The 27,244-nt window shown below is 45.6% G+C and overlaps 2 protein-coding genes across 5 annotated transcripts in view; both read right to left on the reverse strand.

Moving 5' to 3' along the window:
• Positions 1-663: 663 nt before the first annotated feature.
• LOC131125012 (nuclear distribution protein nudE-like 1-B) lies at positions 664-4,430 on the reverse strand. Its single transcript, XM_058066092.1, has 9 exons — positions 4,294-4,430; positions 3,746-3,842; positions 3,390-3,543; positions 2,437-2,585; positions 2,238-2,374; positions 2,001-2,177; positions 1,832-1,926; positions 1,594-1,730; positions 664-1,417 (listed from the first exon to the last, which is right to left on the reverse strand). The coding sequence occupies exons 2-9, from the start codon at positions 3,829-3,831 to the stop codon at positions 1,339-1,341; spliced, it is 1,014 nt and encodes a 337-aa protein (XP_057922075.1). The 5' UTR covers positions 3,832-3,842; positions 4,294-4,430; the 3' UTR covers positions 664-1,338.
• A 500-nt stretch (positions 4,431-4,930) lies between these two features.
• The window catches only part of LOC131126217 (rho GTPase-activating protein 44-like), a 30,853-nt gene continuing 8,539 nt past the window's right edge, over positions 4,931-27,244 (reverse strand). The window contains exons 3-24 of one of the 4 annotated variants that reach the window (XM_058068507.1): positions 22,479-22,518; positions 22,272-22,391; positions 22,098-22,174; positions 21,903-22,014; positions 20,238-20,314; positions 20,034-20,151; positions 19,867-19,935; positions 19,716-19,797; positions 19,505-19,632; positions 19,287-19,398; positions 18,747-18,828; positions 18,539-18,619; positions 17,088-17,201; positions 16,757-16,848; positions 16,505-16,685; positions 14,903-14,920; positions 14,084-14,275; positions 13,858-13,914; positions 13,201-13,719; positions 12,629-12,735; positions 12,176-12,553; positions 4,931-10,259 (exon numbers count right to left, since the gene is read on the reverse strand). In XM_058068507.1, coding sequence (XP_057924490.1) covers positions 10,099-10,259; positions 12,176-12,553; positions 12,629-12,735; positions 13,201-13,719; positions 13,858-13,914; positions 14,084-14,275; positions 14,903-14,920; positions 16,505-16,685; positions 16,757-16,848; positions 17,088-17,201; positions 18,539-18,619; positions 18,747-18,828; positions 19,287-19,398; positions 19,505-19,632; positions 19,716-19,797; positions 19,867-19,935; positions 20,034-20,151; positions 20,238-20,314; positions 21,903-22,014; positions 22,098-22,174; positions 22,272-22,391; positions 22,479-22,518 — 2,917 coding nt within the window. In that variant the 3' untranslated portion in view covers positions 4,931-10,098. Of the gene's footprint in view, positions 10,260-12,175; positions 12,736-13,200; positions 13,720-13,857; positions 13,915-14,083; positions 14,276-14,902; positions 14,921-16,504; positions 16,686-16,756; positions 16,849-17,087; positions 17,202-18,538; positions 18,620-18,746; positions 18,829-19,286; positions 19,399-19,504; positions 19,633-19,715; positions 19,798-19,866; positions 19,936-20,033; positions 20,152-20,237; positions 20,315-21,902; positions 22,015-22,097; positions 22,175-22,271; positions 22,392-22,478; positions 22,519-22,939; positions 23,023-27,244 lie in introns of those variants that run through there. The other 3 variants (XM_058068505.1, XM_058068504.1, XM_058068508.1) reach the window with 3 other exon arrangements.

Here is a 27,244-nt window from a genome sequence, read left to right on the forward strand (position 1 = left end):
TCTAATGCGGGTCTTTTTATGGAAATACTGACATGACTAAGCAATATAAGCTTTCTGCTGGGAAGCGCCTCGCTAAGCCAATTCTTTTTGGGACTCTCATTGTTGGACTGGCTGCTGTTTTCGTGAACAGGTACACTTAGCTGCTATTGTTGTTTAGGTTGCATCCAAACATTTCCTCATAACTCTGATTAGTACCATTTAAACGCCTATATGAAGGTAGAATATGTTATAAGTCGTGCTTATTTATGCAAATATGGCAGCACATTTGGTTACTTTTGCCCTCCACTCAGGCACAGGTTCTTCGAGGACGTGGCTGACCTCCGGGTCCAGGAGCAAGCACGCAATGATGCCAGGAGGGTGGAGGTCATGGAGAGGAGGCGGAAGCAGATGGAGGAGTTGGCGGAAATGAAGAAAAGATGAAGCATTTGAACATAGCGGCCTTTAATAGAAAGAGAAATGAATGAACTGATGAGCTGAACACCATTTTTGCCCACAAAACTCTCTAATTTCACTAATCAAGAAAGGTGTATTTAACCTCTTGTAAACATGGAAACGTTGAATAATGAGTGTTTTTTTAATTATATGTCTGTTTTTAGACAATTAAACTTAAAAGAGAAACTAAGCGTTGTGTTTTTAACCTTATAATGTAGTTCTAAGCTTGACCACAAGAGGGCATTGGTGAGCACAGTGACAGTTGTATGGCGGAGCAATGTAGTTCCAAGCCTGACTACAAGGGGGCAGTGTTGGACAAAGTGTCCGGAACTGCTCTGACGTCAACAGGTTAACATCCTGAAGGTGGGTGGAGCTAACTGCTGCCAGTCAGACTTTGTTTTTTTTTTTTAAATTGAAACATTTATTTAAATATCAGTCATTAAATATACAAAGAACAACCACACACGGGTGATATTGCACATGAATAAATTAAAAGAAAGTGCAAACCCAACCGGATTCCAAATCTGATGATCTGACTTCCGTTTGCCGTCTTCAACTGGAATGTAAACGATCAATATGACCACCGGTCCAATGGCACACACACTCTGACTGCCTTTTGTCAGAAAGCACATGAAATAAAAACACACAGCGCCGTTTAAACGTGGCGGACGTGGACAAAACATCAATAACCAGGACGCAATCATTTAGGACATCTTCAGAGACCACTTGGGACATTTTGTTCGATGTGCACGTTGACACTCGCTTTGACCCTTGAACTTATTGCTGAGTGAGTGGTTGAGTTGCATAATAGTCGTGTATAGCTTGACAAGTCACATGACGTCGCCGCGACTGCAGAAGAGGGGCGGCGGCGGCGCCGCAGGCTTACGGGTGGGCGTGGTGTGAGGGTCAAACGGCGAGGGGCACCAAACCGGTCGTGGATGTGCCAGGTGTGGCCGTGACGGCTGTGAGGGTCCCTGGCTCCAGGCTGCAAAGATAAATGGGCGTCAGCATGTAATATACGTAATATCGTACGCTTATTCTCGTCAAACCCTATTTTTGTACATTTTCTTCTCGTTATTATGACTCTATTCCCAAAATATTAGCATTTCTCCCGCCCAAATGACAACATGTGACCTCATCATGACATCGTCATGGACTCACGCTTTGTCCCGGTAGGAGATGTGGGCTCCCGTGCTTGTGTTTGCGTTGAGGATGTTGCCGTTGTCCAGAGGGTAGGCCCTCCTGGCCTTCTGGTCCTTGGCCAGGTTCCTGCACGCCGCCAGTTTGGACTCCAGCACCTGACGGGAGAAGAAGAGCGAGGATGAGGCTCATTGACTCCCCGGGGAGGAACGCCGAGGACGGAGGGCGGAAGGTTTAGCAGAAATCCAAAGACACCCACCCCGACTTTCCTCAGCAGATCACTGACGATGTTGAGCGCCGATATCCGCGCTGAGGGAGTCAGTGGCGAGTTGGTGCCGTAGACGGTGGGCAGACCTGGACAGGACGGGTCAAACATCAGAACCCCACGCTTAAGGAATCAGAAGTTGGAAGCACGGAATTAAGGTGACCTGTGGCCTTGGCGAGGAGGGCGCCGTCTAGACCTTTGCTCAGAGGTGCGACGGCGGCGGAGAGCGACGCCTGCGCGGCCGAGTCCATCTTGATGTCGTCATGCGTGGGCGAACCCGGAGCGGACGTCCTGCTCCCGTCTGCCTGCCTCTCACGCACGGCCAACTCCTGACGCAGGTCTGCCCAAACCAAACGCGGGTTCAATCACCTTCACTGTTGACGCGTCAAGTCGTCCTCACCTCTGGCTTCGTCTTTCAGACGCTGAACGGACACCAGCAGCGACTCCTTCTCGTCCAGCTCGCTCTCCAGGAAGGCGTTCCTCTCGATGGCCTGGTTCAGACGCTGCTCGAAGTTCTCCAGGGACACAATGGTCGCCCTGACGGGTCCAAGCCAAATCCAGCTCAGCGCAAAAAAAGAAGAAGAAGATTTCGTTCTCACCTTTTGGCTCGTTCCAAGTCGTCGTTGGACTGTTCCAGCTCTCGGACGTATTTGTGGAGCTGCTCCTTGATGCTGCGCGTCTGGCCCAGGTCGTCCTCCAGCAGGGAGATCTGCTTGTAGGTCTGAGAGTACTGATGCTCCAGCCTCTCCTGGGGGAGGACGCCGTCACGCTTTACATTTAGCAACACGCGTCTTCTCATTCATTTTTCATCATCACCTCATTTCCCTCCTCGCTCCTGGCGTGACCTACATTTTTAGACACGCGTGTTTGCCCTTGTTTTTGTCTCCCAGGCTGACAGGACACTCCACTCCACCTCTTACCTTGACTGCATCTTGACCCAATCTACATTTACATTTACATTCAGAAAATTTGGTATTATTTATATATTTATTATTATTATTATTATTATTATTATTATTATATTATTATTTATATATTTTTTTATTTTATATTAGAAATTATATATTTTTTCTAATCATGTACAACTTTTTCCACTGGAAATTAATCAAAATTAATATTTTTTTCTTTCAAAAAGGGGCGACTATTTCCCCAAAAGATACAATTTTATTCTTGTAAAAAAAACAAAAAAACATTTATTCTCATTAGTTTATTATTTTTTCCCCCTAAAAAAATAAAGGGCTTTATTCTCACATGACTTTGACTTCGATTCTCCAAAATGTGAAAATTTTTCTTGAAAACACAATTTTTAATATCATAAGATTACAAAAATAAAGGATTTTTTAATGTATAACTGTTCTACTTATATATGACATAATACTTATTAATTGTGTTTATTGTGTATTTATTCTCAAAGGACAATATTATATATATATATATATATATATATATATATATATATATATAATATAAAATATTGTTTGTATAAAAATGTTTGTATGTTCATTCTTGAAGAGGGTGCAACTTATATTTACGAAGCGTACGAAGGTCTTACCTTGAGTGTTTCCACCTCGCTCCTCAGCCTCTGGTTCTCAGACTGCAGGTCCTTCAGGCGGTGCTCGGCCTGGCCCAGCTGAGCCTCCAACTCAGCCTCCAGCTCCCTGCTCCCCTCCTGGAACTCCAGCAGCTCCTCGCGAGCCTCCTGGCAGCTGCAGGCCGACGGGAGAGAGGAGAGAGGAGAGAGGAGAGAGGAGAGGGTGGATGTCACGGGAAGCCGCCCTTACGTAAGAACGCCAAAGGTCTAAAAATGGAGGCTAGCAGTAAGCCTCTTGCCAGCGCTCCTTCTCGGATGACCTCATCTTGGCCGGGAACGACGTGACATCACAGCAACCATCATCATGCGTCACTCACTTTGTCTTGTACTTGAGGTAGAGAGCTTTCCAAAAGTTGATTTCCTCGTCCTTGGAGGCGAATTTGGGTATCTTATCTGTTTCCATGGCAACCACATCTAAGTCGGAAGGAAGTGATTGTGATTTATTGACATTTATTCAATGTCAGAACGGGTACCACAATACACGTACGCCTATGTAGTCGACGAGTTACTTCCATCCAATGGGACTTTAGCATTTAGCAATTAGCATCTATTAGCATCACCTTGATACTCTGTAAATAATGATGTTTACATACATGGTATGTTTACATATTATCTCAACATTTGTACTGTTGCTAAACCTACTAAATGAGAATACATTAGCCAAAAAATACCGATATAAAAGCAGTGAAGGGGAGCAAAACATCGAGCAGTGAAATGATAGCAGGATTAGCCTAACGCTGTCAAACACGGTTGAACGGATTCCAAGAAAATACCAGTCCACGATGTGTCGCTCGTCATAGCTTAACAAGAGCCCCTCTCTTTCAAATATGAAGTAAATATAAAAACCCAGGAGTGAAATCATCACCTGATTGACATCCCTCGTCAAAACGAGACGTTTGTCAGTCCATTTAGCCTAAGCCGCCCGTGGAGGAGCGCCTTCTTCGCCGCTTGGCTGACTGAGCAGAGCATCAGCGACCCCTGCTGGCGAGCCTCAGCAACACGCGAAAAAGAGGAGTCATGTGACCTGACGCCGGAGACGTCATCCGGGGTCTCTGGTGACGTCACGTGTTGCCAAGCGATGGGAGATCCAGGAAGTCAAACTGCTCTTGTTGTTTTTTTTAGGAGCACATTCGTGAAATGGAAGTGGATGTTATTGTATTATTTCGCTGGAGATTATTATATTATATTATTATAGAGATATATCTTGGTCCTTCAAGGATTTTTTTTACCCTTTTCCATGGCAACCACATATAAACAGGAATTATTTACGTGAGAGAAATGGTACAATTGACAGGTTTCTTGTTGGTTTTTCCAAATATTTCAACTTTCTACTTAAATAATATCTTTAAAAATGTTCTTTTCCTAACATAATAACTTTATTCCCATAACATTATAAATAGATTGAAATATATAAAACAATACGTTGTTCAGTCATATTTTAAAGAATGTGTCTGTGGCCAATAAAAACCCATCCCTGTGTTAAAAGCAAAACACAGCAAAAGTCTGATTAAAAAAACATTTTAATTGTTGCAACATTCTGATGACTTTTTTTTCCTCACATATTTTTGGGACAAGATGTTTTTCTTAAGGAGGTCAAACTTTTAACAGCATCAACACACTTTTGTCACAAACATTTGAAGACTTATTGGGGCCTCCTCAGCAGGAAAGGAGTCAAGATGATTCATTTGACCTCGTAGGCTTCGGCAGCACATGAAGACGCTTTCAGGGCAAAAGAATAAAAACAACAGAAGCTTGGATTTCTCCATTTCTTTGCTCGCGCTGCAAAGGTGACACGTTTAAAGAGTGCGGGTAAAAAGCATGCCTCACTTTCACACGTGTATCAACACGACAAACACACACACACACACACAACCTGCAAGGTTTTTACATTCCAACTAATGGTGTTCAAAAAACGCCTTCTATGTGATGATTGATTGATCTTTTTACAAAAGCAACACAGCATAAGAGATGATTCCTAATAATCAATATTGTAAACACTGCTGACTTTCCGACTCAGCTAGCAAACATCAGCATCGGATTCTGCCACCCGGTCTTAGGGACACATTGGAACATAATAATAATCTGAGATTTGGGGAATAAAGCTGAACATTTATCTGAAAAATGTTGGAAATTGACATCAATATAGTCGTAAATGGATGAGAAAAGTCGTACATTCCATAGAATAATGTCCAAGGATGAAGACGTACCTTTATGACATATAATAAAGGTGTAAAATGATGACAATAAAGTCATACATTTACAAGAAAGAAAGTTGTAAATGTACAAGAATAAAGTCGTGCATTTACGAGAAAAAAAGTCGCACATTTACAGAAAAAACTTACAAGAAAAAGTGTGTAAATTGACATCAAAATAGTCATAAATCTACAAGAAAAAAAGTCACAAATTACCGAAAATACAAGAATATTTTAGCGCGCCGTTAATTAAAAAAAATAAAATAAAATTCATGAGAAAAAGGTCACAAATGACCAAAAATAATGTAAATGTCCAAGAATAAAGATGTACATTTCTGAGAATAAAGTGGCATAGCTCTTCAGCCTAGCTTTTATTTATTAGGTGGCAGCAAAACAGAGCAGTTGAGCACAAAGATTTAGATTTTTTTTCCCTCGTAATTCACGACTTTATTCTCAAAAACGCTCAGATTATTTAACTAATCTGTCGTAAAAGGCATTGCCTGAGACAACTATGAAAAGGGGGGACTCATGTGACCTTTGGCCTTGGGCATGTGGAGGGGGCGGGGTGAGGAAGGCGGAAGTGAGAAGGGCTAGACGTGCTAATTTAAATGCTGAAACCTTCTAAATAAAAGCTTGCCATACTTTATTCTCCAAATCTCAGATTATTATTCATACTCCATCCTACTACTCCATCCTGTTGTCGTAACAACAAAAAAGTTGCTTCCTTCACAGACTGAAAAAATACCGAGAGGAGGGGTGTCCACACTGTGGCTCGGGGACCCTTTGCAACCTACAGCTCATTTTTTATTGACCTGTGACATATCAGTGTACTAAATATAACAAATTAAAGGAAGGAAAAAGAAAAGTTAAAATAAGAAAGTAACATTAATAGCATTGATCGTGACCACAATCATCTTTCCAGGGTGTCCAAAGGGCGGCCTGGGGCCATTTGCAGACGGCGACTTGCTTTTTTTTTTTTTTTTTACTTTTTTTTTCACACACACACACAAATAATACAAAAAAAAAGGCAACAAAAACAGCACGGGTGTCCAAACGTTTTTCCAGTAAGGGCCACTTTAATATTTTGTAAAAACGTATATATTATTTTAATATTTCAGCTCTATTCTACTCCAATGACATGAGTTCTCCCCATAAAATTACCAGTTTTTTGTCTTGAGGCTTTTTTTGTAATATGTAATTTTCCAAAAACTTGTTTGTTAATATCTTTTTTTTATTTCAACATTATGCAAGTAAAAATACATCATCTTTCCTCATAATACATAACCTTTCCCTTTTTGTCCCAATAACTGACTATATTATTGGAAAATTATTACAGTTCAATTTTTGCTGTTTTTTGCATGTTTTCTTATTAAATTCAAATTTTTGACTGTACCATGGGCCAATAAAAAAGCAGCCCCCCCCCCTCCCAGAGCCCCTTTTGGACACCCCTGGCGTAGAGAACATGAAGAAGTCGATGCTGATAAGATGAACGATATGCTTTGTCATCGGCTTGCGGCACACCTCATGCAAACAAACTGTAAAATAAATAAAACATCCGCAACAACGAGGTCAAATAAATAATAACAAGATTAAAATCAAATAAATAAAATGCGTGTGGTGTTTTTGAACATCTCTGCGTCAAAATGGCCCCCGCATGCGTCAATGTTGTTGTATGGTGGAAAAGGTGGGGCCACCCGAGCAACATAAATAAACCATCAAGGATCATTCATACGTAGCCAAAGTGAGAGATGATCATTTTCAGATATTCTTGGAAATAATTTCAATATTAAAATGGGATGGTTAAATGTCAAATACCATGAGAGCTGTCTTTATGTGTTCAGCGTGTGACATATCAATCCAGCTAGTATTCCTATACATCTACATCATTTTTATATAGATTTATATTTATATATATATAAGTCATACATACAGAGCATGTACTGTATGTACACAACGTATTTACACTCTGGATACGTTTGCATGTGACAAAGAAGGAAAGTCTGGTCCCACGTCTGAAATCTTGCGCGTAAAAAGCCTTCGGAAATATATCTGTATAAATACTCTGCTCAAAATAAACAGTATGCTTGCACGCCCGCGTCGTCATCGTCAGCGTGTGGACACTCGGGACAAAAATAGCACGTTTCAGGCCACTTCTTCATGATCAAAGCATGTTTGCATGTTTGCATGTTTGCATGCCTGCAGGCGGAGTGGCCTTGCGCTCTCGCTCTCTTGCACACACACACACACAACCTTCTGATACACTTGAATTGTCTGAGGCTGGTGTGCACCAACACCACCAACATCTCACCAACGAGCACAACGCTGCTTTTAATTCCTCTCATGTCCACGAGAGGAAGCCGCAGTTAAAACGTGTGGTTGTGAAAGGTAACCCTACATGCCGCAGGAAGACAGACGGGTTCGGTCAATGTACAGTAATCCCTCGTTTATCCAGTGTAGAATTAGAGTGTACAAAACCTGTTTACGACCTTTTAAATACGCTGGTTAGCATTATTAGAGCCCAAAATAACACCCCTATAGTCACTTTTACACCCCATTACCCAATAAAGTAGACATAATAAGAAAAAATATGGCCCATAAGACATAGAAAATCTTATTATTACCTTCTAAGCACGGTGGTTAGCATTATTAGAGCTCAAAATAACACCCCTATAGTCACTTTTACACCCCATTACTCAATAAAGTAGACATAATAAGACAAAATAGGCCCATAAGACATAGAAAACCTTATTATGACCTTCTAAGCACGGTGGTTAGCATTATTAGAGCTCAAAATAACACCCCTATAGTCACTTTTACGCCCAATTACCCAATAAAATAGACATAATAAGAGAAAATAAGGCCCATAAGACATAGAAAACCTGTTTGCAGCCTTCTAAGCACGGTGGTTAGCATTATTAGAGCTCAAAATAACACCCCTATAGTCACTTTTACACCCCATTACTCGATAAAGTAGACATAATAAGACAAAATAGGCCCATAAGACATACTACAAAACCTCATTATGACCCTCTAAGCACGGTGGTTAGCATTATTAGAGCTCAAAATAACACCCCTATAGTCACTTTTACACCCCATTACTCAATAAAGTAGACATAATAAGACAAAATAGGCCCATAACACAAACTAGAAAACCTCATTATGACCTTGTAAGCATGGTGGTTAGCATTATTAGAGCCCAAAATAACACCCCTATAGTCACTTTTATGCCCAATTACCCAATAGAATAGACATAATAAGAGAAAATAAGGCCCATAAGACATAGAAAACCTGTTTGCGACCTTCTAAATACGGTTGTTAACATTATCAGAGGCCAAAACAACACCCCTATAGTCACTTTTACGCCCAATTACCCAATAAAATAGACATAATAAGACAAAATATGGCCCATAAGACATAGAAAACCTCATTATGACCTTCTAAGCACGATGGTTAGCATTATTAGAGCTCCAAATAACACCCCTATAGTCACTTTTACACCCCATTACCCAATTAAATAGACATAAGAGAGACATAGAAAACCTGTTTGCGACCTTCTAAATACGGTTGTTGACATTATTAGAGCCCAAAATAACACCCCTATAGTCACTTTTACACCCCATTACCCAATAAAGTAGACATAATAAGAGAAAATAAGGCTCATAAGACATAGAAAACCTGTTTGCGACCTTCTAAATACGGTTGTTAACATTATCAGAGCCCTCTAGACATGAAATAATCCCACTATGGTCACTCGTAAATTGCTATTACCCAATACAGTAGACATAATAAGAGAAAATAAGACATAAGGGGAGCCGAGCAGGGGGCGGACAGGAGGCGAGGTTGGGGGGTTCAGAGTTTAAGTCTGGTGCTTGTGTGTCCCGGCCGACATTCCATACCAACACATATATCTGTGCAGTGAGGGATGACTTTTTGATCATATTTCGTCCTAATATTTTCGTTTTCCGTGAGCATGGGCGTGGCCACCATGAGCGTGGTTGGTGCACGCCAGCCTGCGGCTACGTCACCGTCGCATGGACACTTTACAAAAGGCTCATCCGAATCCTTCTCTCGGGAGGAAGCGTGCGTAAATATAAAATAGGATCTGGTGTTTGATGATAGTGTTGCTTATAAACTCTGCAAATGTACAGTATAGACAATAATCATAATAATAATAATAATAATAATAATCAATGTGCACTAAGACCTTGGAACCTTTTGTGACCCGTGTGTTATTCAGCTTGACATATCTACAACATGCATTCGCTTGATGACACACACACACACACACACACACACACACAAATAAAAGCCCCACGTCCACGTGTCTTGTGAGTGACATTAAAGGCAGCAACGCAAGTGGATCAAATAAGGCAAAGAAAAGATTAAAAAAAAATGGAATGATCCGCTAATAAACCAGATTCTGCAGCCAAGGATAGGTGAGGGGGGGCGGCGGCGGGGGCGGGGTCGGGGCCGTCCTATCATAGCACTGTGCTCTCCGTCTCCTCCTCCGACTCGGCGGTTCTGTGGAAGGCGGAGTCCATCAGCGCCACCGAGTGCCTGAGGTGGGACATGCGGGCCAGGTCCAGGAGACCGTCCAGTTCCATGTTGATGACGGGAATGTCCAGGTTGCACAGGGAGTCTGGAGGAAACAACCACATGACGGTCACGGGGGGGTTTTGGGAAGGGAGGAAGATTCCGGGTGGGGGGTGTGGCCATGCTGGGCGATGGAGTGTGTGTAAAAACACACAGGATGACAAGGTGAGGGGGGGTGTTATACAGTATAACATAACGTACCTGTACTTGTGTACAGTATCACGTCCACGCACAGGAAGTGGCCTGACTGGGAGGGAGGCGGAGCAAGAGGAGAGGGGCGGGTGGGAGGAGGTGGCGGTGACTTTCACAGGGAAAAGCGGGGGCGGGGGGCGGGTAATGGGAGCGGTTCAGCCAGAGCGAGGCGTCGTGTGGGTGCCGAGCTAATGTTATGCACAGCCAGCACACCCCCCCCCCGGGCCACGCCCACACCGGCCATCATGCATCAGCCGCCATGCGAGCGGTGAGGAAAATGGACGCGATGAGACGCCGGTGGTGGGACTCATGGGAGGGGTGGGGTGGGGGCGTGGGGGTGGGGGGGCCACAGAAAGTCCTGCTTACCCTAAAAGTCCCTCTGATAAACACAATGACGACTCAAACGGCTGCAAGTGAGTCAACAACAAACATGAGTACATCCTGAGTACATCCTGAGTATATATGTATTTTCATATACAGTACAGTAATCCCTCCTTTATCACGCCCACCACCATCATAAGTAGTATAAGTATAAGTTCCTTCAGGTATTTTTGTAGTTACTTTTGTACTAAATTAAAAAAAAATAATAATTACAGCATATAAAATCTGTTTACGACATTAGAGCCCTCTAGACATAAAATAACACCCCATAGTCACCTTCACACCTTATCTTAAATTATCTTATCTCCTCACAAGGGTCGCGGGTTGTGCTGGAGCCTATCCCAGCTGTCTTTGAGGCAAGAGGCGGGGTCCAACCTGGACTGGTGGCCAGCCAATCACAGGGCACATACAGACAAACAACCATTCACACTAACATTCATACCTATGGACAATTTGGAGTGGCTAATTAACCTAGCATGTTTTGGGAATGTGGGAGGAGACCAGAGTACCCGGAAAAAAACCACAAGGGAGGAATCAAACTCAGGTCTCCTAATTGTGTGGCCTGTGCGCTAACCACTTGTACTAATCTTAACAATCTTCATTCATTCATTTTCTACCGCTTTTTCTTCACGAGGGTCGCGTGGATGCTGGAGCCTATCCCAGCTGTCTTCGGGCAAGAGGCGGGGTACACCCTGGACTGGTGACCAGCCAATCACAGGGCACATATAGACAAACAACCATTCACACTAACATTCATACCTATGGATGATTTGGAGTGACCAATTAACCTAGCATGTTTTTGGAATGTGGGAGGAAACCGGAGTACCCGGAGAAAACCCATGAGGGTGGAATCGAACTCGGGTCTCCTAGCTGTGTGGCCTGTGCGCTAACCACTTGTACTAATCTGAACAATCTTCATTCATTCATTCATTTTCTACCGCTTTTTCCTCACGAGGGTCGCGTGGATGCTGGAGCCTATCCCAGCTGTCTTCGGGCGAGAGGCGGGGTACACCCTGGACTGGTGGCCAGCCAATCACAGGGCACATATAGACAAACAACCATTCACACTCACATTCATACCTATGGACAATTTGGAGTCGCCAATTAACCTAGAATGTTTTGGGAATGTGGGAGGAAACCGGAGTACCCGGAAAAAACCCACGAGGGTGGAATCGAACTCGGGTCTCCTAGCTGTGTGGCTTGTGCGCTAACCACTTGCCCTATTCTTAACAATCCTTAATACTACGTCAATCTGTGCTGTATTATGCATATTTATTGGCTATGAATAGGCCATCAATGATTTATTATGGAATATATTGGCGAGGGATTACTGTAGTATTTTCCTTCATATTCCATCCAAGTACTACAAGTAGTACTGCAAACGCTCACCTGTGGACATGCTCTCTCCAGGAGACAAACCATCCAGGAGGCCAGAGTGCTCCAGCGGTTGGGGGCTGGTGCCGGGGGTGGAGGGCGGCTGCGGGGGAGGCAGGCTCGGCCTCTGCCGGGGGGGCTTGGGAGTGGGCCGGGCCTTGGTGAGCGTCCCGGCCAGCGAGGGCGGCGAGGAGAGCGACGGCGTGGCGGCGTGGATGTGTCCCACCGAGCCGATGGTGGCGTAACCTTGCGGGTATCCGAAGCCGTACGGCGAAGGCGTGCTGGGCGGGGTGGGCGACAGGCTGACCGGAGACGGCTGACCCGTGGACTGCTCCGAGACGCCGCCCGTCGGGACGTACGGGCCTTTCGGAGGGATCGGAGCCAGCTTCTTTGCTGCGGAGGGAAAAAGGAGAAGTTGAATTACGCACGGTGTCTGGCGATGCGGTGTGGGATCAAACGACCTCTGACCTCTCCTCAGCGTGTGTGGGCTGTGCTCCGACTGGCCGCTAGGGGTCACTGTCACCTGGAACCCCTTTTGTCCAATCACGGGAGACAGCTCCTTGTTCTTCAGCGTGCTGAGGCGGGACAAACAAAGTCACCCATCAGAGCTGCACCCTTTCATAAAACAAACACACCCAACGTGTGAGCCGCCAATCAAACTCCGACTGCATCTTTTTCTTCCTCAACCGCAGCGTCCAGCCAATGAGGACGGTTGAAGCGTTTAACGTCTGGGCGGAGCCATGCAAATGAGCATGCTATGACATCATGATGATTGACAGTTAGTGATGTCTGCGTATTGTACAGTTTGTTTCCGATGTGACTCATCGCCCGCCGCCCACTGGGCCTTGGCGCTCCATTGTTGCCGAGCAACCGACTCCCCCTGGCAACGTGCAAGGTTACGGATGGCAAAGCGTGGCGCTCAGGCTAAACGTGGGTTCGATACCAGAGCGAGCAAAACTGGGCGACTGCTGCTGGGCGGGGCTTCATGGCAGCACGGCCACGCCTCCCTCGCGCGAGTGTGTCAGTGGGTGTGTGTTTACCTAGCGGCCTTCCGTCCTCGCTCTCGGCTACAGGTGGCCCAAGGCGGGGGGGCGGACAGTGGGGTGTTTGGGGGCTTAGGGGAGCCCAGGAAGAGATCGTGGCGAGTGAGAACGAGGGGGGGCTTGATGTAGAGGGGGGTGGAGCCGTTGGAGTCGGGGGGTGGGGCATGCAGAGGGTCGGACAGCGAGGCCTGTTTGGGCAGGTGCGGGGGGCTGGCCCTGGGGTTGGAGTTGACGTCAAGTGGCTGAGGGGAGGGGCACAGGGAGTGGAGGAAGGGGGGCGGGCTGTAGCCCGAGCGACGGGGGAGAGGCGACAGGCCGGAGGGGACGCACTCGGGGCTGCGGGAGAGGGGGCGCATACCGGGGGGTGCTCGAGTGTAGAAGTGGGGGTGAGGGAGCGAGAAGGGCGAGCAAGAGGAGCAAGATGAGGAGGATGCGGAGGAGGAGGGGTAAGGGGGGGGCGGCCTCTCCTCCTCGGGGGAGGGGCAGGCGTTACAGGAGTCCGAAGCATCATCCGAGCTGGAATGATAAAAAAAAAAGAATGTTTGATGGGATGCGGGACGGAGGAGAAGAAGTCCAAGTGGATGAAGAGAAGGTCTCCTGAAGAAGTGCTGAAGGTCAAAGTTGAAGTCAAAAAAGCCAAAGAAGAAGCGTCACCTCATCCACTGCAGAGCCTTGCGACAATGGAAGGTGATGCTGTGAAACATGCGGGGGCTGACGGCAAAGCAGAAGACAACATGAGCGCGTCTGACGTCATTGCTCAACAGCTGAAGGGTGGCGTTCGGGAAGGAAGGGGGGGCGGTGAGACCGCCGCTGTTCTGGGGCGCCTGCCTGGCATGGGAGGTGGGGTGGGGCAAGTGGGGGAACAGGAGGGCTGCCTTACCTGGCTCGGTCGCTGCTAGTGGGAGGAGGGGTGGGGGAGGGGGAGCCGCAGGGGTCCCCGGGCTGCTCGGGGACCGGCCCGTCGGCGGGCGGGGTCGGCACCCGCACGCTCGGTGGCGTGGACGAGGTTTTGCGCGAGGAGGACGAGCCCCTGCGGGACACCCAAGAAGTGTCCATCACCCTGACGCCCATGCTGCAATGGGACACAGACGCACAGCCAATCAAATCAAAGGGAGGGTGAGGTGGGGCGGGGCGTTGTGAGGGTGTTGGCAGCAGGGGCGGGGGATGGGGGGCGGCCCGAAACAATTAAAAAAAGTTTTTTAACCAGAGTGGGTAATCATTTACAGTATAAATAGATGATTATGCAGATGAAATGCTTGGTGGTCCTTGAACGCACCATGACTCCATGTATTTATGGATCCTTTTATATGTTAAATGTATTGAATTCAATCTAATAATTACAACTTTAATAGCAAATGTCAATCCGAAATCGGACAAAATCAAGCTATTTGTTGAAGTTTTGCGTCTTTAGTTATTACACAAGAGGCATTCCGGTGCAGAGTAGCGCGTCGGACAACACACATTCAACATACGTGATGCTCAAGTGTACAGTGTGTACAGTAGAGTCCACCATGCTAACCTCCATGCTAACCACGGCTGACGACGCAGGACAATAAGACTCTCAAACTGACGCTGTTGAACGAGTCCATCCAGTGGCAGACATCACAATGGCGCAACATCAACATCAACACGAACACACAAAAGGCCCGCATTGTTGGCATCGGGACAGTCAGACGGAAGAAAAGTCGGAATACCGTACCTCTGGATCTTCCTGATGCTGCGTGGTTCAAACAGAGACAACGAGACACAATGAGGACAGTCTTTTGTCGTCGTTATGGGGACTATCAAGCTCAGTTCCATGCCAGGTCTCGTCTTCCGGACAACCAAACGCCCCTTAACCAGCGTATTATCGGCCTTATAATAAAATTAAAAAATATTTGATGATTTTGTATAACTAAATTTATTGTATTTGTAATTTTAAAAAGTAATTAAATTTAACACAAAAATAATGATATAATAATATATAATAATCTGATATACAGTATATTATATACATACTGTGTATACTATATTAAGTCTATTCATTCATTCATTTTCTACCGCTTATCCTCATGAGGGTCGCAGGCATGCTGGAGCCTATCCCAGCTGTCTTCGGGCAAGAGGCGATTTTTAAAAATAAAATAAAAAAATATTTGATGATTTTGTATACATAACTAAATTTATTGTATTTGTAATTTTAAAAAGTAATTAAATTTAACACAAAAATAATGATATAATAATATATAATAATCTGATATACAGTATATGATATACATACTGTGTATACTATATTAAGTCTATTCATTCTTTCATTTTCTACCGCTTATCCTCATGAGGGTCGCAGGCATGCTGGAGCCTATCCCAGCTGTCTTCGGGCAAGAGGCGATTTTTTAAATTAAAAAAAAAAATTGATGATTTTGTATAACTAAATTTATTTTATTTGCAATTAAATTTTTTTTTTAATTCATTCATTCATTTTCTACCGCTTATCCTCATGAGGGTCGCAGGCATGCTGGAGCCTATCCCAGCTGTCTTTGGGAGAGAGGCAATTTTTTTAATAAAATAAAAAAATATTTGATGATTTTGTGTAACTAAATTTATTTTATTTGTAATTTAAAAAATAATTAAATTCATTAATTAATTCATTTTCTACAGCTTATCCTCACGAGGGTCACAGGCATGCTGGAGCCTATCTCAGCTGTCTTCGGGCGAGAGGCGAGTTTTAAAATAAAATAAAAAAATATTTGATGATTTTGTATAACTAAATTTATTTTATTTGTAATTAAAAAAATAATTATATTAATTAATTAATTAATTTTCTACAGCTAATCCTCATGAGGGTCACAGGCATGCCGGAGCCTATGCCAGCTGTCTTCGGGCGAGAGACGAGTTTTACAATAAAATAAAAAAAATATTTGATGATTTTGTATAACTAAATTTATTTTATTTGTAATTTAAAAAGTAATTAAATTTAACACAAAAATAATGATATATGTAATAATATATAATAATAATCTGATATACAGTATATATAATATACTGTATATACTATATTAAGTCTATATTATGTCTTATTCTCTCTTACATTGTTTTTTGATTGTGTAATAGCAGTGTAAAGATGACTATAGCCACTTCCTGTCTGCCCCCTAGGGTGTACATTTACGGTAACACACACAAGCATGAGCAGTCTTGAGCAGGTTTTACATGCCGTTAATACAAAAATATTGTATATATTAATATCTAAATAAGTAATGCCACTTCACAGAAGTTCGGGAATGATTTATCCCCAACGACGGAGGGAAAACGCTACAGTATTTCCTACCCGTCCTTCTTGTAGAACTCCAGCATCATGTTATCCGTGGCGACGCTGAGGGGGCGGCGGCTCTGATCGTTCTGCTTGCGCTCGGCCATCTCCATGTCGGGAGACGGCATGGAGCTGTAGTTGGCGTTGTGGTTGGCGTGGACGGGACTTCCGTAGTTGCCCGTCACGTTGAACTCAATTTCTGGGAAAGAGGACCTCTTTAGAGGACGCGGATGACAGAAGGCCATCCGCCTCCTTCCCCGCTTTGCTCACCTCCAGGGAAGAACCAGTCGGCGTGCTGGATGATGGGCTCGATGATGCCGACGATCTGCAGGGACACGGTGGTCATCATCTCTGTGATGTTGCTGCGGTGGACAGAAGGAGGAGACTTGAGCAAGGTCGGGGGTGGGGGGGTGGGGGGCTGTTAAAATGGAATTAAGAGCCTGATAGATTTACGACAAACACATTCAAGAGGATGCCGGGGAGGCGGAGTTCCGCACAAACCGCTGCGTCACCATCGTGAACGGACCAAACGGTCACCTCGAGGCTCTCATCGGCGCATCGAAGAGGACAGTTGGCAGAGCTCCCGTCACGTGATCCTTACCCGTCGCTGTGCGTCCACAGCAGGTTGGGCCCGAGCACGATGGCGATGTTCCCGGGAGTCATCTTGTTCATTTCCTGGTGTTCCGTCAGTTTGGACAGGAACTTGATCAGATACCTGCAAACAAAGAAATGACCGTTCCTGTAGACCGTAAACTTGGACATTTGCATATCCCGCTTGTCCCGGTGTCCATGTGTTCCCAAGCACATTTTCCGTCACGGAACCGAACCGGCGTCTGATGCCATAAACTTCCATAAAGCATCCTGAAGCCGAACACAGTTCCCCCTGGACACAAAAGAGGGCTGCTGTGCCCGACAGCATCTGCGGTGAGCACCGATCGCTTAGTCGGGTCTGACAGAGCTCCTCAGCTCCAAATAAGCTTTATTTGTACAATGAGATGGCGACAGTGACGAGTGTGCTTTCCTCTGCACCCCGCCCCCTCTCCCCTCACCGACACCCGAGCGAATTGGTGTGAGTGTATGCAGAAAGCTGTGTTACACGGGCGTCAAGTCCGAGTCAGGCTCGGGGGCCATTAGCAGCACGCAGCTCCTTCTTCAGTGGCCCAGGACATATTTGAAATGAAACCAAAGGAAACCATTATATTCTATATTATACTATATTCACTTAGCCAGGATGTTTTTATATTTACGGTATATACTTATATGTATTTCTCATTTATTTATTTACTTTTTAATTAAATAAATAATAATTACTGAATAATGATGACCGGTCCAGGGTGTACCCTGCGACCCTAGTGAGGCCAAGCGGTATAGAAAATGGATGTTTGGAATGAGTTAATCATTCTAAAATGATTCATTATACAAAACAAGCACGGAAGAAACTTACCTACTTCAACTTACTTACATTAAATTCACTTAAAATGTAGAAATAATAATAATACGCAATTCATTCATTTTTCGTGGGGGGGGGGGGGGGGGGGGCTTTCTTCTTAGGGCGAGAGGCGGGGTACACCCTGGACTGGTGGCCAGCCAATCACAGGGCACATATAGACAAACAACCATTCACACTCACATTCATACCTATGGACAATTTGGAGTGGCTAATTAACCTAGCATGTTTTTGGAATGTGGGAGGAAACCGGAGTACCCGGAGAAAACCCACGCATGCACAGGAAGAACATGCAAACTCCGCATAGAGATGGCCGAGGGTGGAATTGAACTTGGGTCTCCTAGCTGTGCGGCCTGTGTGCTAACCACTCGACCACCGTGCAGCCCATACGCAATACAGTCATTATAAATATATTTAACTGGATAACACATTTTGGTTACAGCGTGTAATTCAAATAAATCAAAAGATAATTAACCCGCCATCTTTTTCAGTATGCATAGCATAGCATAGCATAGCATAGCATAGCATAGCATAGCATAGCATAGCATAGCATAGCATAGCATAGCATAACCATAGAGGAGAGCGTGATGCAGGCAAAGACTCACTTGAAGTTGTTGTTGTTGGAGGGCGGCAGTTTGTCACAAGCGCTGCGGAGAGCCTGCAGCCTCTTGTCCTGGTCTGGAATGCTGCAGGGGAGACAAGGGGACGCAGAAGACCGTTGGGAATGCTTCCACGCGAGCTCGCCAACCGAGCCGGGGCGATTCAAACAAGCCACACGGCTCCGTCCGTCCCGCAGCTTGTGAGGCCACTTACTTGGAGGCCTGGATCCAGTCGTTGTACAGTTCAAAGGTCATCAGTGGCTCAGGAAGCTCCCGCAGGTACGACTTCAGGGCTCCTGCGTACGGAATGGAAAGGAAAGTTGCCAGAAATTTGATAAAAAGGTGAGAAATATTAAGAACTAACTGCAAAAAAAGCATCCCATAATACTTCCTTGCTCCTCACGTCTTTGTCAACAAGAGTATTCCATTTATGTATTTCATTACTCATTGATATTTACTAATTATTCTCTGTATTGTGTACATACATCACCCCCATTTGACTCCATATTTAATGACACGTCTGCAGCTTTTGGGTCTCATGTTCCGTCTCGTGAATAATTCTCCTCGGCGGCCGTGCGCCGGGAAGCGTGAAAACAAAACGAAATTCCCGCTATATGCGGGGAATATAATGGATGGCGTCAGGCTCACTAGAGCGACAAATGAAAAAAAAAAAACAAAAAAAACAACACTGAAAGCAAAACGGAAGGAGGAAAAAAGAAAAGGCATTGGTTGCCGTGGGAACAGATGCGCTCACCTGCGATGGCGTGCGGGTCGGCCGAGTACTCCTGAACGTCCAACACGCCGCAGTCCAGAGACGCCTTCAGCTTCTTCAGCTTGGAGGCCGAAGGAGCCACTCGGAACAAACCCTGACACCCCAACATGAGCGGTCAAGGATTTAAAAAAAAAACACCAAATGTTGATGATGCCATGATAGCGTGTGTGTGTGTGTGTGTGTGTGCGCGCCAGGCTGACCTCCTCCTGCATGCCGCACTCCAGCAACATGGTGACACAGGCCTCGATGGGAAAGGCAATATCTCTCCCGCTGAGCTCTAAGTGCTCCTCCAACGGCTTCCCGTAGCACGGCTTCTCCGCCCACGTCTCTGAAACACACACACACACATTAGGATAGATGCACATGCAACACACGTGTGTGTGTGTGTGTGTGTGTGGTGTCCCCGCTCACCCTGGTGAGCTTTAATCTGAGGCAAAATGTTCTGCAGCAGCTCCAGCGACTTCCTGTGGTACTCGGCTTGGACTTCAATCAGCTGGAAAAGAGAGGACACGTCAGAGCGTGCACGTGACCTCCCGGCCGTACGCGCGCACGTGGACCTCACAGTCTGGAAGTAGCTTGCATAGTCGAGTTCTTTGGCCATGAAACCGTACATGTCTGCAGACAGCTGGTCCTGCGGACGGCAAAGCAAGCGAAAGGTTGTCATGAGCCTCAGAGAGTCAACACATCCCCCCCCCCCCCGAGCACGTGCACGCCGAGGCGATCCCTGACCCGACAGATCTCCATGCGGTTGGCCGCCTCCTCCATCTCCTCCCTGAGGTGGTCGGCCTTGGCTCCTGCCGGCTGGAGGCTGCTGGACAAGCCTGACGACTTGCTGGACTGATAGTAGCTGCAACGGATGGGAAGTTAGCATGGCGCAACACACACACGTGCACGCGCACACACACACACACACACACACACACACACACTGACCGTGTGCGTGCAGAGTCCATGTCCAGGACCAGTTTGGCTAAATGTTTCCTTTGTTTCTGGATGTTTGGGATTTCCACCTGAGGAGAAGAAAGAGCTGCTGTGAGCTTCATCAGTGGGTGGGAACACGCAGAGGCGACACGCACACGCAGATTCGTTTACAGCACCCGACTTCCTGTTTCGCAAGACCAAAGCTGACATAATAATCATCGATGGACTTTCTAATTAAACTATAGTTTGGATTTGACAAACTATCTACAAGAAATCACTATTATTAAGAAAAAATGTTTAAAAATCCTACAAATGGTACCCTAGGGGTAGTCTCTGGTAGACGCCGCGGCGATAGGAACAAGCCCCGGGGCGTCGTAGCCATGCCGGCTTTTCAGGTGGCTGATGTTTGATGCCGTTGAAGCTCCGTGTTTTATTCCCTCACGGTGGAAGGAACGTTTGGCGAAAAGCCTTCCAACGTAAACGCCGTGGTTGTTTATAAGTGAGGTGAGCTCATGTGTAGCGCGTCACAGAAAAAGGAGCGCTTGATTTGTTCGTGCGCTCCCACCCACAGCACAGTACGGGTGATCTCGCCTCAACGGGCCGTTTTTTTGTTGTTGTTGTTTTTTTTAATCAGTTATCGTATTTATTACTATGACGTAATTCCTCTTGTTGTGTCTTATTTTCTATTCTTATGTCTATTATAGCGGCACGGCGATCGAGTGGTTAGCACGCAGACCTCACAGCTAGGAGACCAGGGTTCAATTCCCACCCTCGGCCATCTCTCTGTGGAGTTTGCATGTTCTCCCCATGCATGCGTGGGTTTTCTCCGGGTACTCCGGTTTCCTCCCACATTCCAAAAACATGCTAGGTTAATTAGCCACTCCAAATTGTCCATAGGTATGAATGTGAGTGTGAATGGTTGTTTGTCTATATGTGCCCTGTGATTGGCTGGCCACCAGTCCAGGGTGGACCCCGCCTCTCGCCCGAAGACAGCTGGGATAGGCTCCAGCACCCCCCGCGACCCTCGTGAGGAAAAGCGTTAGAAAATGAATGAATGAATGAATTAATTATAGGGTTATTTTTTTATTTTTTTAGTGTAACGGTTAAGGTTACACCCTAACCCTAAAATTAAAAAAAATATATAAAAATAAATAAAAAAAGGAGTGTAAAGGTGACCATAGGGGTGTTATTTTTATGTCTAGAGGGCTCTAATAATGCTAAAAAAAATGTACTTTGAAGGTTTTCTATGCTCTAACAACAAAAATATTCAATATATATATTCCATAGGGATCCTGCTTCAGGAATTCACTCATCATGGTCGGGTATGGAACAGTGATAAATGAGGGCTTACTGTACAGGTGAAAATACCCTCATCTACCACTGTTAAAAACACCCACAATTTAAACATACAGTATGCATGTCTTTATGTTTCACTTCATCAGGCGTCAAGATTTCCCGCTTTGTTCAGCGGTCCCTGAATGCATCATAGATTCAATCTGTACGTGCATAATCTTACGTTATCATTCATTAGTGGTGTGTACTTATATATTTTATACTTTAACTGCATTTAATACACATGAGCGGCGTATTTACTGTGCATTCAGCATCTAGCCGGTTAGCTCTTGTCGCGGGTGAACAACGGCAATTGAAGAGAGGAGGGTCAATGTTTTCAAGCACCTCTGCGAGATCGTAGAGCGGGTCCATGACGTCTCTCTCGATGGTGACCTCCAACAGGACGAGCTCCTGAGCCAGTTTGTCCTCCGTGTCGCCGCACAGCTTCAGCATCTTCCTGAGGGACACACGAGGACAGACGTTTAAAAGCCACCATGCCCGACATCACCGACGTCCATCCGGCGCTGCGCGTGCGCTCACCCGAGGAGGGACTCGTCCCCGAGAACCGCCGCCCCCTCCTCCATGCATTGTGCGAGGGTGGCGAGGGGAAGCTTTTTCTAAAAAAAAAACCAGTGAGATCAGCATTCAAAACTCAAACGGGAAGTGTGACAACCTTGGCAAAATAAAAGCGTGACATTTCAATCCGGCTCTCACCGACGGAGATCTGACCGACTTCTTGTCCACGTCCACGCCCTGCTGGCTCTGCAGGCACGCCGTCAGCTTCTTGTGCGTGCTGTGAGACACCTGCTTGACCAGCTCCAGACGCTTCTCCGCCTGAAGAAAAAAAAAAAAAAAACACACAATAAAAGCTTTTCCTCACAACCGGATGTTGTTCCAGTCGACGTTAGGACGTTTTAGTACCTGCAGGAGGTCTTCACTTAACACTTCAGTCTTCTCAGCCCTGCAGGAAGACAACAAAGACAAGAAAGTGGTCATTGTGAGAGTCTGGCAACTTGAAGGGTAGGGTTGCCATAGCAACCAGGAAACACACACACACACATTACATTACATTACATGCATGCCATGCCACATTTTATATTCATGTTAGCCTGCAGCAAATGATTCATGGTTTGCTTGAATGGGGGAAGCTCCGCCTTCTTTTTTGACAACACATGACATAATGATCACATGACAAAATACATGTAAAAACTTAACGAAATTATTCATTCAGACGCAACACTTGAGAATGTGGATGCACTTCCCCTCAAAGTTAGATTAGCATTTTTTCCTAACGTCGCCATCACACCTTCTTTGTCAATAAAGTTTTATCAAGCTGGACGAGTCGCTGCTTCCTGTTTTCAAATAAAACGACAACAACTTACAGAGCCGGGCCTCGAGTCCTGCTGATCCTTAGCTTTCTCTTCCACATCCCCTCGCTAACAGGAGGGACGCCGCCTGCTCTGAGGCCCGGCTGGCGACGAGGAGTGGAGGGAGGATGGGGTGGGGTGGGGGGGGGGGGGGGGGGGGGGGGGCTGAACCATGATGACAGAGAGGAGGAGGAACTTGAGGGGGGGCGGAGAATGAGACCTGACTATCTGGTCCTTTCACTTCTTTCCCTCATCAGCCATCAATCTCGCTTCTCACAGTCGCCGTGACGACAGGCTCTGGTGCACACGTGCGCGTGCGCGTGCACGCTTGAACTCCCCACCTCCTAACAGACGCACACTGTCAGCGTCAATGGCGGGATTACCAGTGATGTCACCCGGGCCATTGTGAGCCAGGCAGTGTGTCGCCATGGCAACCAGAGCCCAGCAGGAAAGCCTTTCAGTTTCCAGTTCAACTATGGGATGCACGGCAATGAGGAATAGAGCTTTTTTTTTTATTGATACCGTACTGTACTACAAGAAATGTTGCTGCTCTGAAGGGGAACATGTGTGGAGGAATTCCACCTGCCCCCCCCACCCCCCCACCACCACACACACACACACCCATGACATGACAACATAATGTTAGCTTGTGTTTGTGGTGTGTGTTTATTAGTACAGTCAGTCGCACTCCAATGACTGCACCTTTGTTCACCTCTGATGTGCTGCACACACACACATACACACACAAACACGCACACCGCAACACCGCAGTTGTCCCTCGTTTATCGCTGTTAATTGGTTCCAGACCCGACGGTGACAAATACATTTCCACCATGAAAGGATTTATTGTTAATACATTTCTTATTTTAATAAACAGTACACCTGTTTATGACTTTATAGACACAGTTATTAACATTCTTCTCACGAAGAAAATAAGTAGTATTGTTCATCCATCCATCCATTTTCTATGCCGCTTATCCTCACTAGGGCGGTGGGTATGCTGGAAAAACAACTTACCACTACCACATGGAATGGGAGGAGAACCTTTGTCACAGTAGGACATGCCACGGCTGACTTCATGACTTCATGACTTCATGACTTCATGTTGAGGTCATTTCATGACTTTTTGACCAATAATAGACCATAGTCCACCACAAAATACATTCATTTCTGAAAAAAAGATATTGCAAGGGTCGACTGTATGTCTGTACGACTGCATATCTGTATGACTGTATGTCTGTATGATTGTATGTCTGTACGACTGTATGTCTGTATGACTGTACGACTGCATATTTGTATGACTGTATATCTGTACGACTGTGTGTCTGTATGACTGTATGTAACAGTCTGTATCTGTGACTGTTTGTCTGTACGACTGTTTGACTTATGTCTGTATGATTGTATGTCTGTACGGCTGTATGTCTGTATGACTGTACGACTGCATATCTGTATGACTGTATGTCTGTACGACTGTATATCTGCATGACAGTATGTCTGTACGACTGTACATCTGTATGTCTGTACGACTGTATGTCTGTATGACTGTATGTCTGTACAACAGTATGTCTGTGCAACTGTATGTCTGTACAACTGTATGTCTGTACAACGGTATGTCTGTACAACGGTATGTCGGTACGACTGTGTGTCTGTACGACTGTATATCTGTATGACTGTATGTCTGTACGACTGTATGACTTATGTCTGTATGATTGTATGTCTGTACGACTGTATGTCTGTACGACTGTATGACTTATGTCTGTATGATTGTATGTCTGTTCGAATGTATGTCTGTATGACGGTACGACTGCATATCTGTATGACTGTATGTCTGTACGACTGTATATCTGCATGACAGTATGTCTGTACGACTGTACATCTGTATGTCTGTACGACTGTATGTCTGTACAACGGTAAGTCTGTGCGACGGTATGTCTGTACGACGGTATGTCTGTACGACGGTATGTCTGTACGACTGTATGTCTGTACAACTGTATATGTGTATGACTGTGTGTCTGTATGACTGTATATCTGTACGACTGTATGTAACAGTGCTGCAAGTGCGACAAAGAAAGAGGACAAGAGCCCAAAAAGCAACAATAACACAACAACTGAACCAAACCAATTGTGGTAAAGACGTGATTGGGCCCATTAGTAACAACTACAGCTGTCCCACGAGGCCCACCGTGACCCGCGGCCCGGTACCGGTACTGTGGGTCGGCATGGGTTCCATGTGTTGCATGACAAACAGCGGGGGTGGGGGAGTGTGTCACATGACAACAAAACACAGCCTCGAGCTCCGGTTGGCCCAAAAAGTGCTGCCCCATCGAAATGCCGCTCACAGCCCAAAGTTCCAAGAGTGTCCGGCTCTTCCCTCTGCTCGCTCGCTCGGCGCAAAGACAAAGCTGGCGGCGCTCCAAATTCCCACAACACGACAAAGCAACACACAAGGGTGCAAAGGAATTCTAACTTTCACGTTTCTCCCATGTCAGAGCATCGCATGTTTGAGCCCAGCTAAAAATAACCAGGCAGGGGTCCTCGGGTTACGTTGCCGTGGTTTAGACCGCGGTGTGCGTTACTCAAAACATACTGAAATACAAGTTATGATGTAGTATTCTGGTCACCGGGAGGCAGTAATGAGACATTACCTTTACCATCAACTGAAAAAGGTTGATGGTTGATTACGGAGACCTGGGTTTGATCCTCTACTGGCCTTCTCTGTGTGGCGTTTGCATGTTAGCACCATTGGAGAGAAGTAAATAAACCACTCTAACAATGCTAAATCCCGTATTTAGAAGTTTTTTTTATGTATTATATGTCTTATTTTCTCTTATTATGTCTACTATATTGGGTAATAAGAGTGTAAAGGTGACTATAGGGGTGTTGTTTCATGTCCGGAGGGCTCTAATAATGCTACATCTATGAAAATATTCAATTTATAAATAAGGAATCCTACTTGGCGGAAACTCACCTATCGGCATCGGGTATCACATGACCATTTCACAGCCATAAAAGAGGGATGACTTGATAGATGAATGTATGTTTTAATACACATATGTATAAACGCGGCGTGCCCCCATGTATCATTTTTCTACTACCGGCGTGTAATAAAACGTGCTTAGCATTCAGACTGTGACGTGTGTAGAGTACGGTAATGGCCGCCTGAGGAACTCTTCCGGCTATCTTTAGCGCAGCAACGCACACACATACAACAAATGCATGCAGAGTAGAAGCGCAAATGCTCGCTCTGCGTAGAGAATAGACGCACTACTCCAAGTTGCATGAAGGATAGCAACACACCATCAGCTGAGATAATATTTATGTTATGATATTCATGCTAAGCTCTTCATTGACCTGATATTGTAATGCAAACCATGCAATGTGTGTGTGCACTTTAACTCTTTAACCTCGGATATATCGGATTCAATTGTTCCCACTGGTTTTGTCCGATATAAGCGAAATCCGTTATATGCGTATACCGGAAAATGTCCGTTTTACGCATATATCGGATTTATATCCGGTATATGCGTAAATGGGATTTTATCCGTTATAAAAAGGCACTTCCTTGACTATGTTTCCAATGTACCTGGACGCGCAGGCAACGCTGCAAACGCTGCAAATGACGTCGTATAGCGGCCTGTCACGATTCGGCGAATCGGAGCGCCACGATGCGGCCATCCGATATATGCGTGGGAAATTTCATGGAAATGCATTGGAACGGGACTGGAGATTTTGTCCGAAATAGGCGAAATCCGTTATAAAAAATCCGATATATGCAATGAATTTTTATTGGAAATGCATTACAGAAAAATCGGTTCTTTTTTATCTGTCCGTTGTGAGCGAATTTCCGATATATCCGAGTCCGATATATCCGAGGTTTACTGTATATGGCAAAAATGTAATCAAAAATCTGGTCGCCCCATCAGTCCAGATGAAATTGCACCAGCAGGGGGTCAGCAAAGAAAGACGGTAGAGCTGCTGACATGCTGCCCCCTATTGGTATGGAGCCAGATGACGCATCGTGAAATGCTTCAAGCGTCACACTCGCATGCTCATTTTCAGCTGGTTTCCTCTTTCTTCATTCAAAGCAGCTCATCACGTCCGATGAAAGACCGCGAGGGAATTTTCTCCGTTTTTCAAAGCAACAACTGGCCTCGGGCTCCCCTGAGCTCCTCCGGGTTTACTTGGACTCGTTACTGCGAGCTCTAATAAGCCACGGCCATTTAAAGTGGAAGGATATTTATGGCGCTCTCTGTCCCCTCCCCTCCCCTACCCTACCCGCAAGGCCTCTCGCCTCCTCGTCATCGCGACCCACATTCCATG

Source organism: Doryrhamphus excisus, chromosome 3 (assembly GCF_030265055.1).
Source record: "Doryrhamphus excisus isolate RoL2022-K1 chromosome 3, RoL_Dexc_1.0, whole genome shotgun sequence".
Lineage (NCBI taxonomy): Eukaryota > Metazoa > Chordata > Actinopteri > Syngnathiformes > Syngnathidae > Doryrhamphus > Doryrhamphus excisus.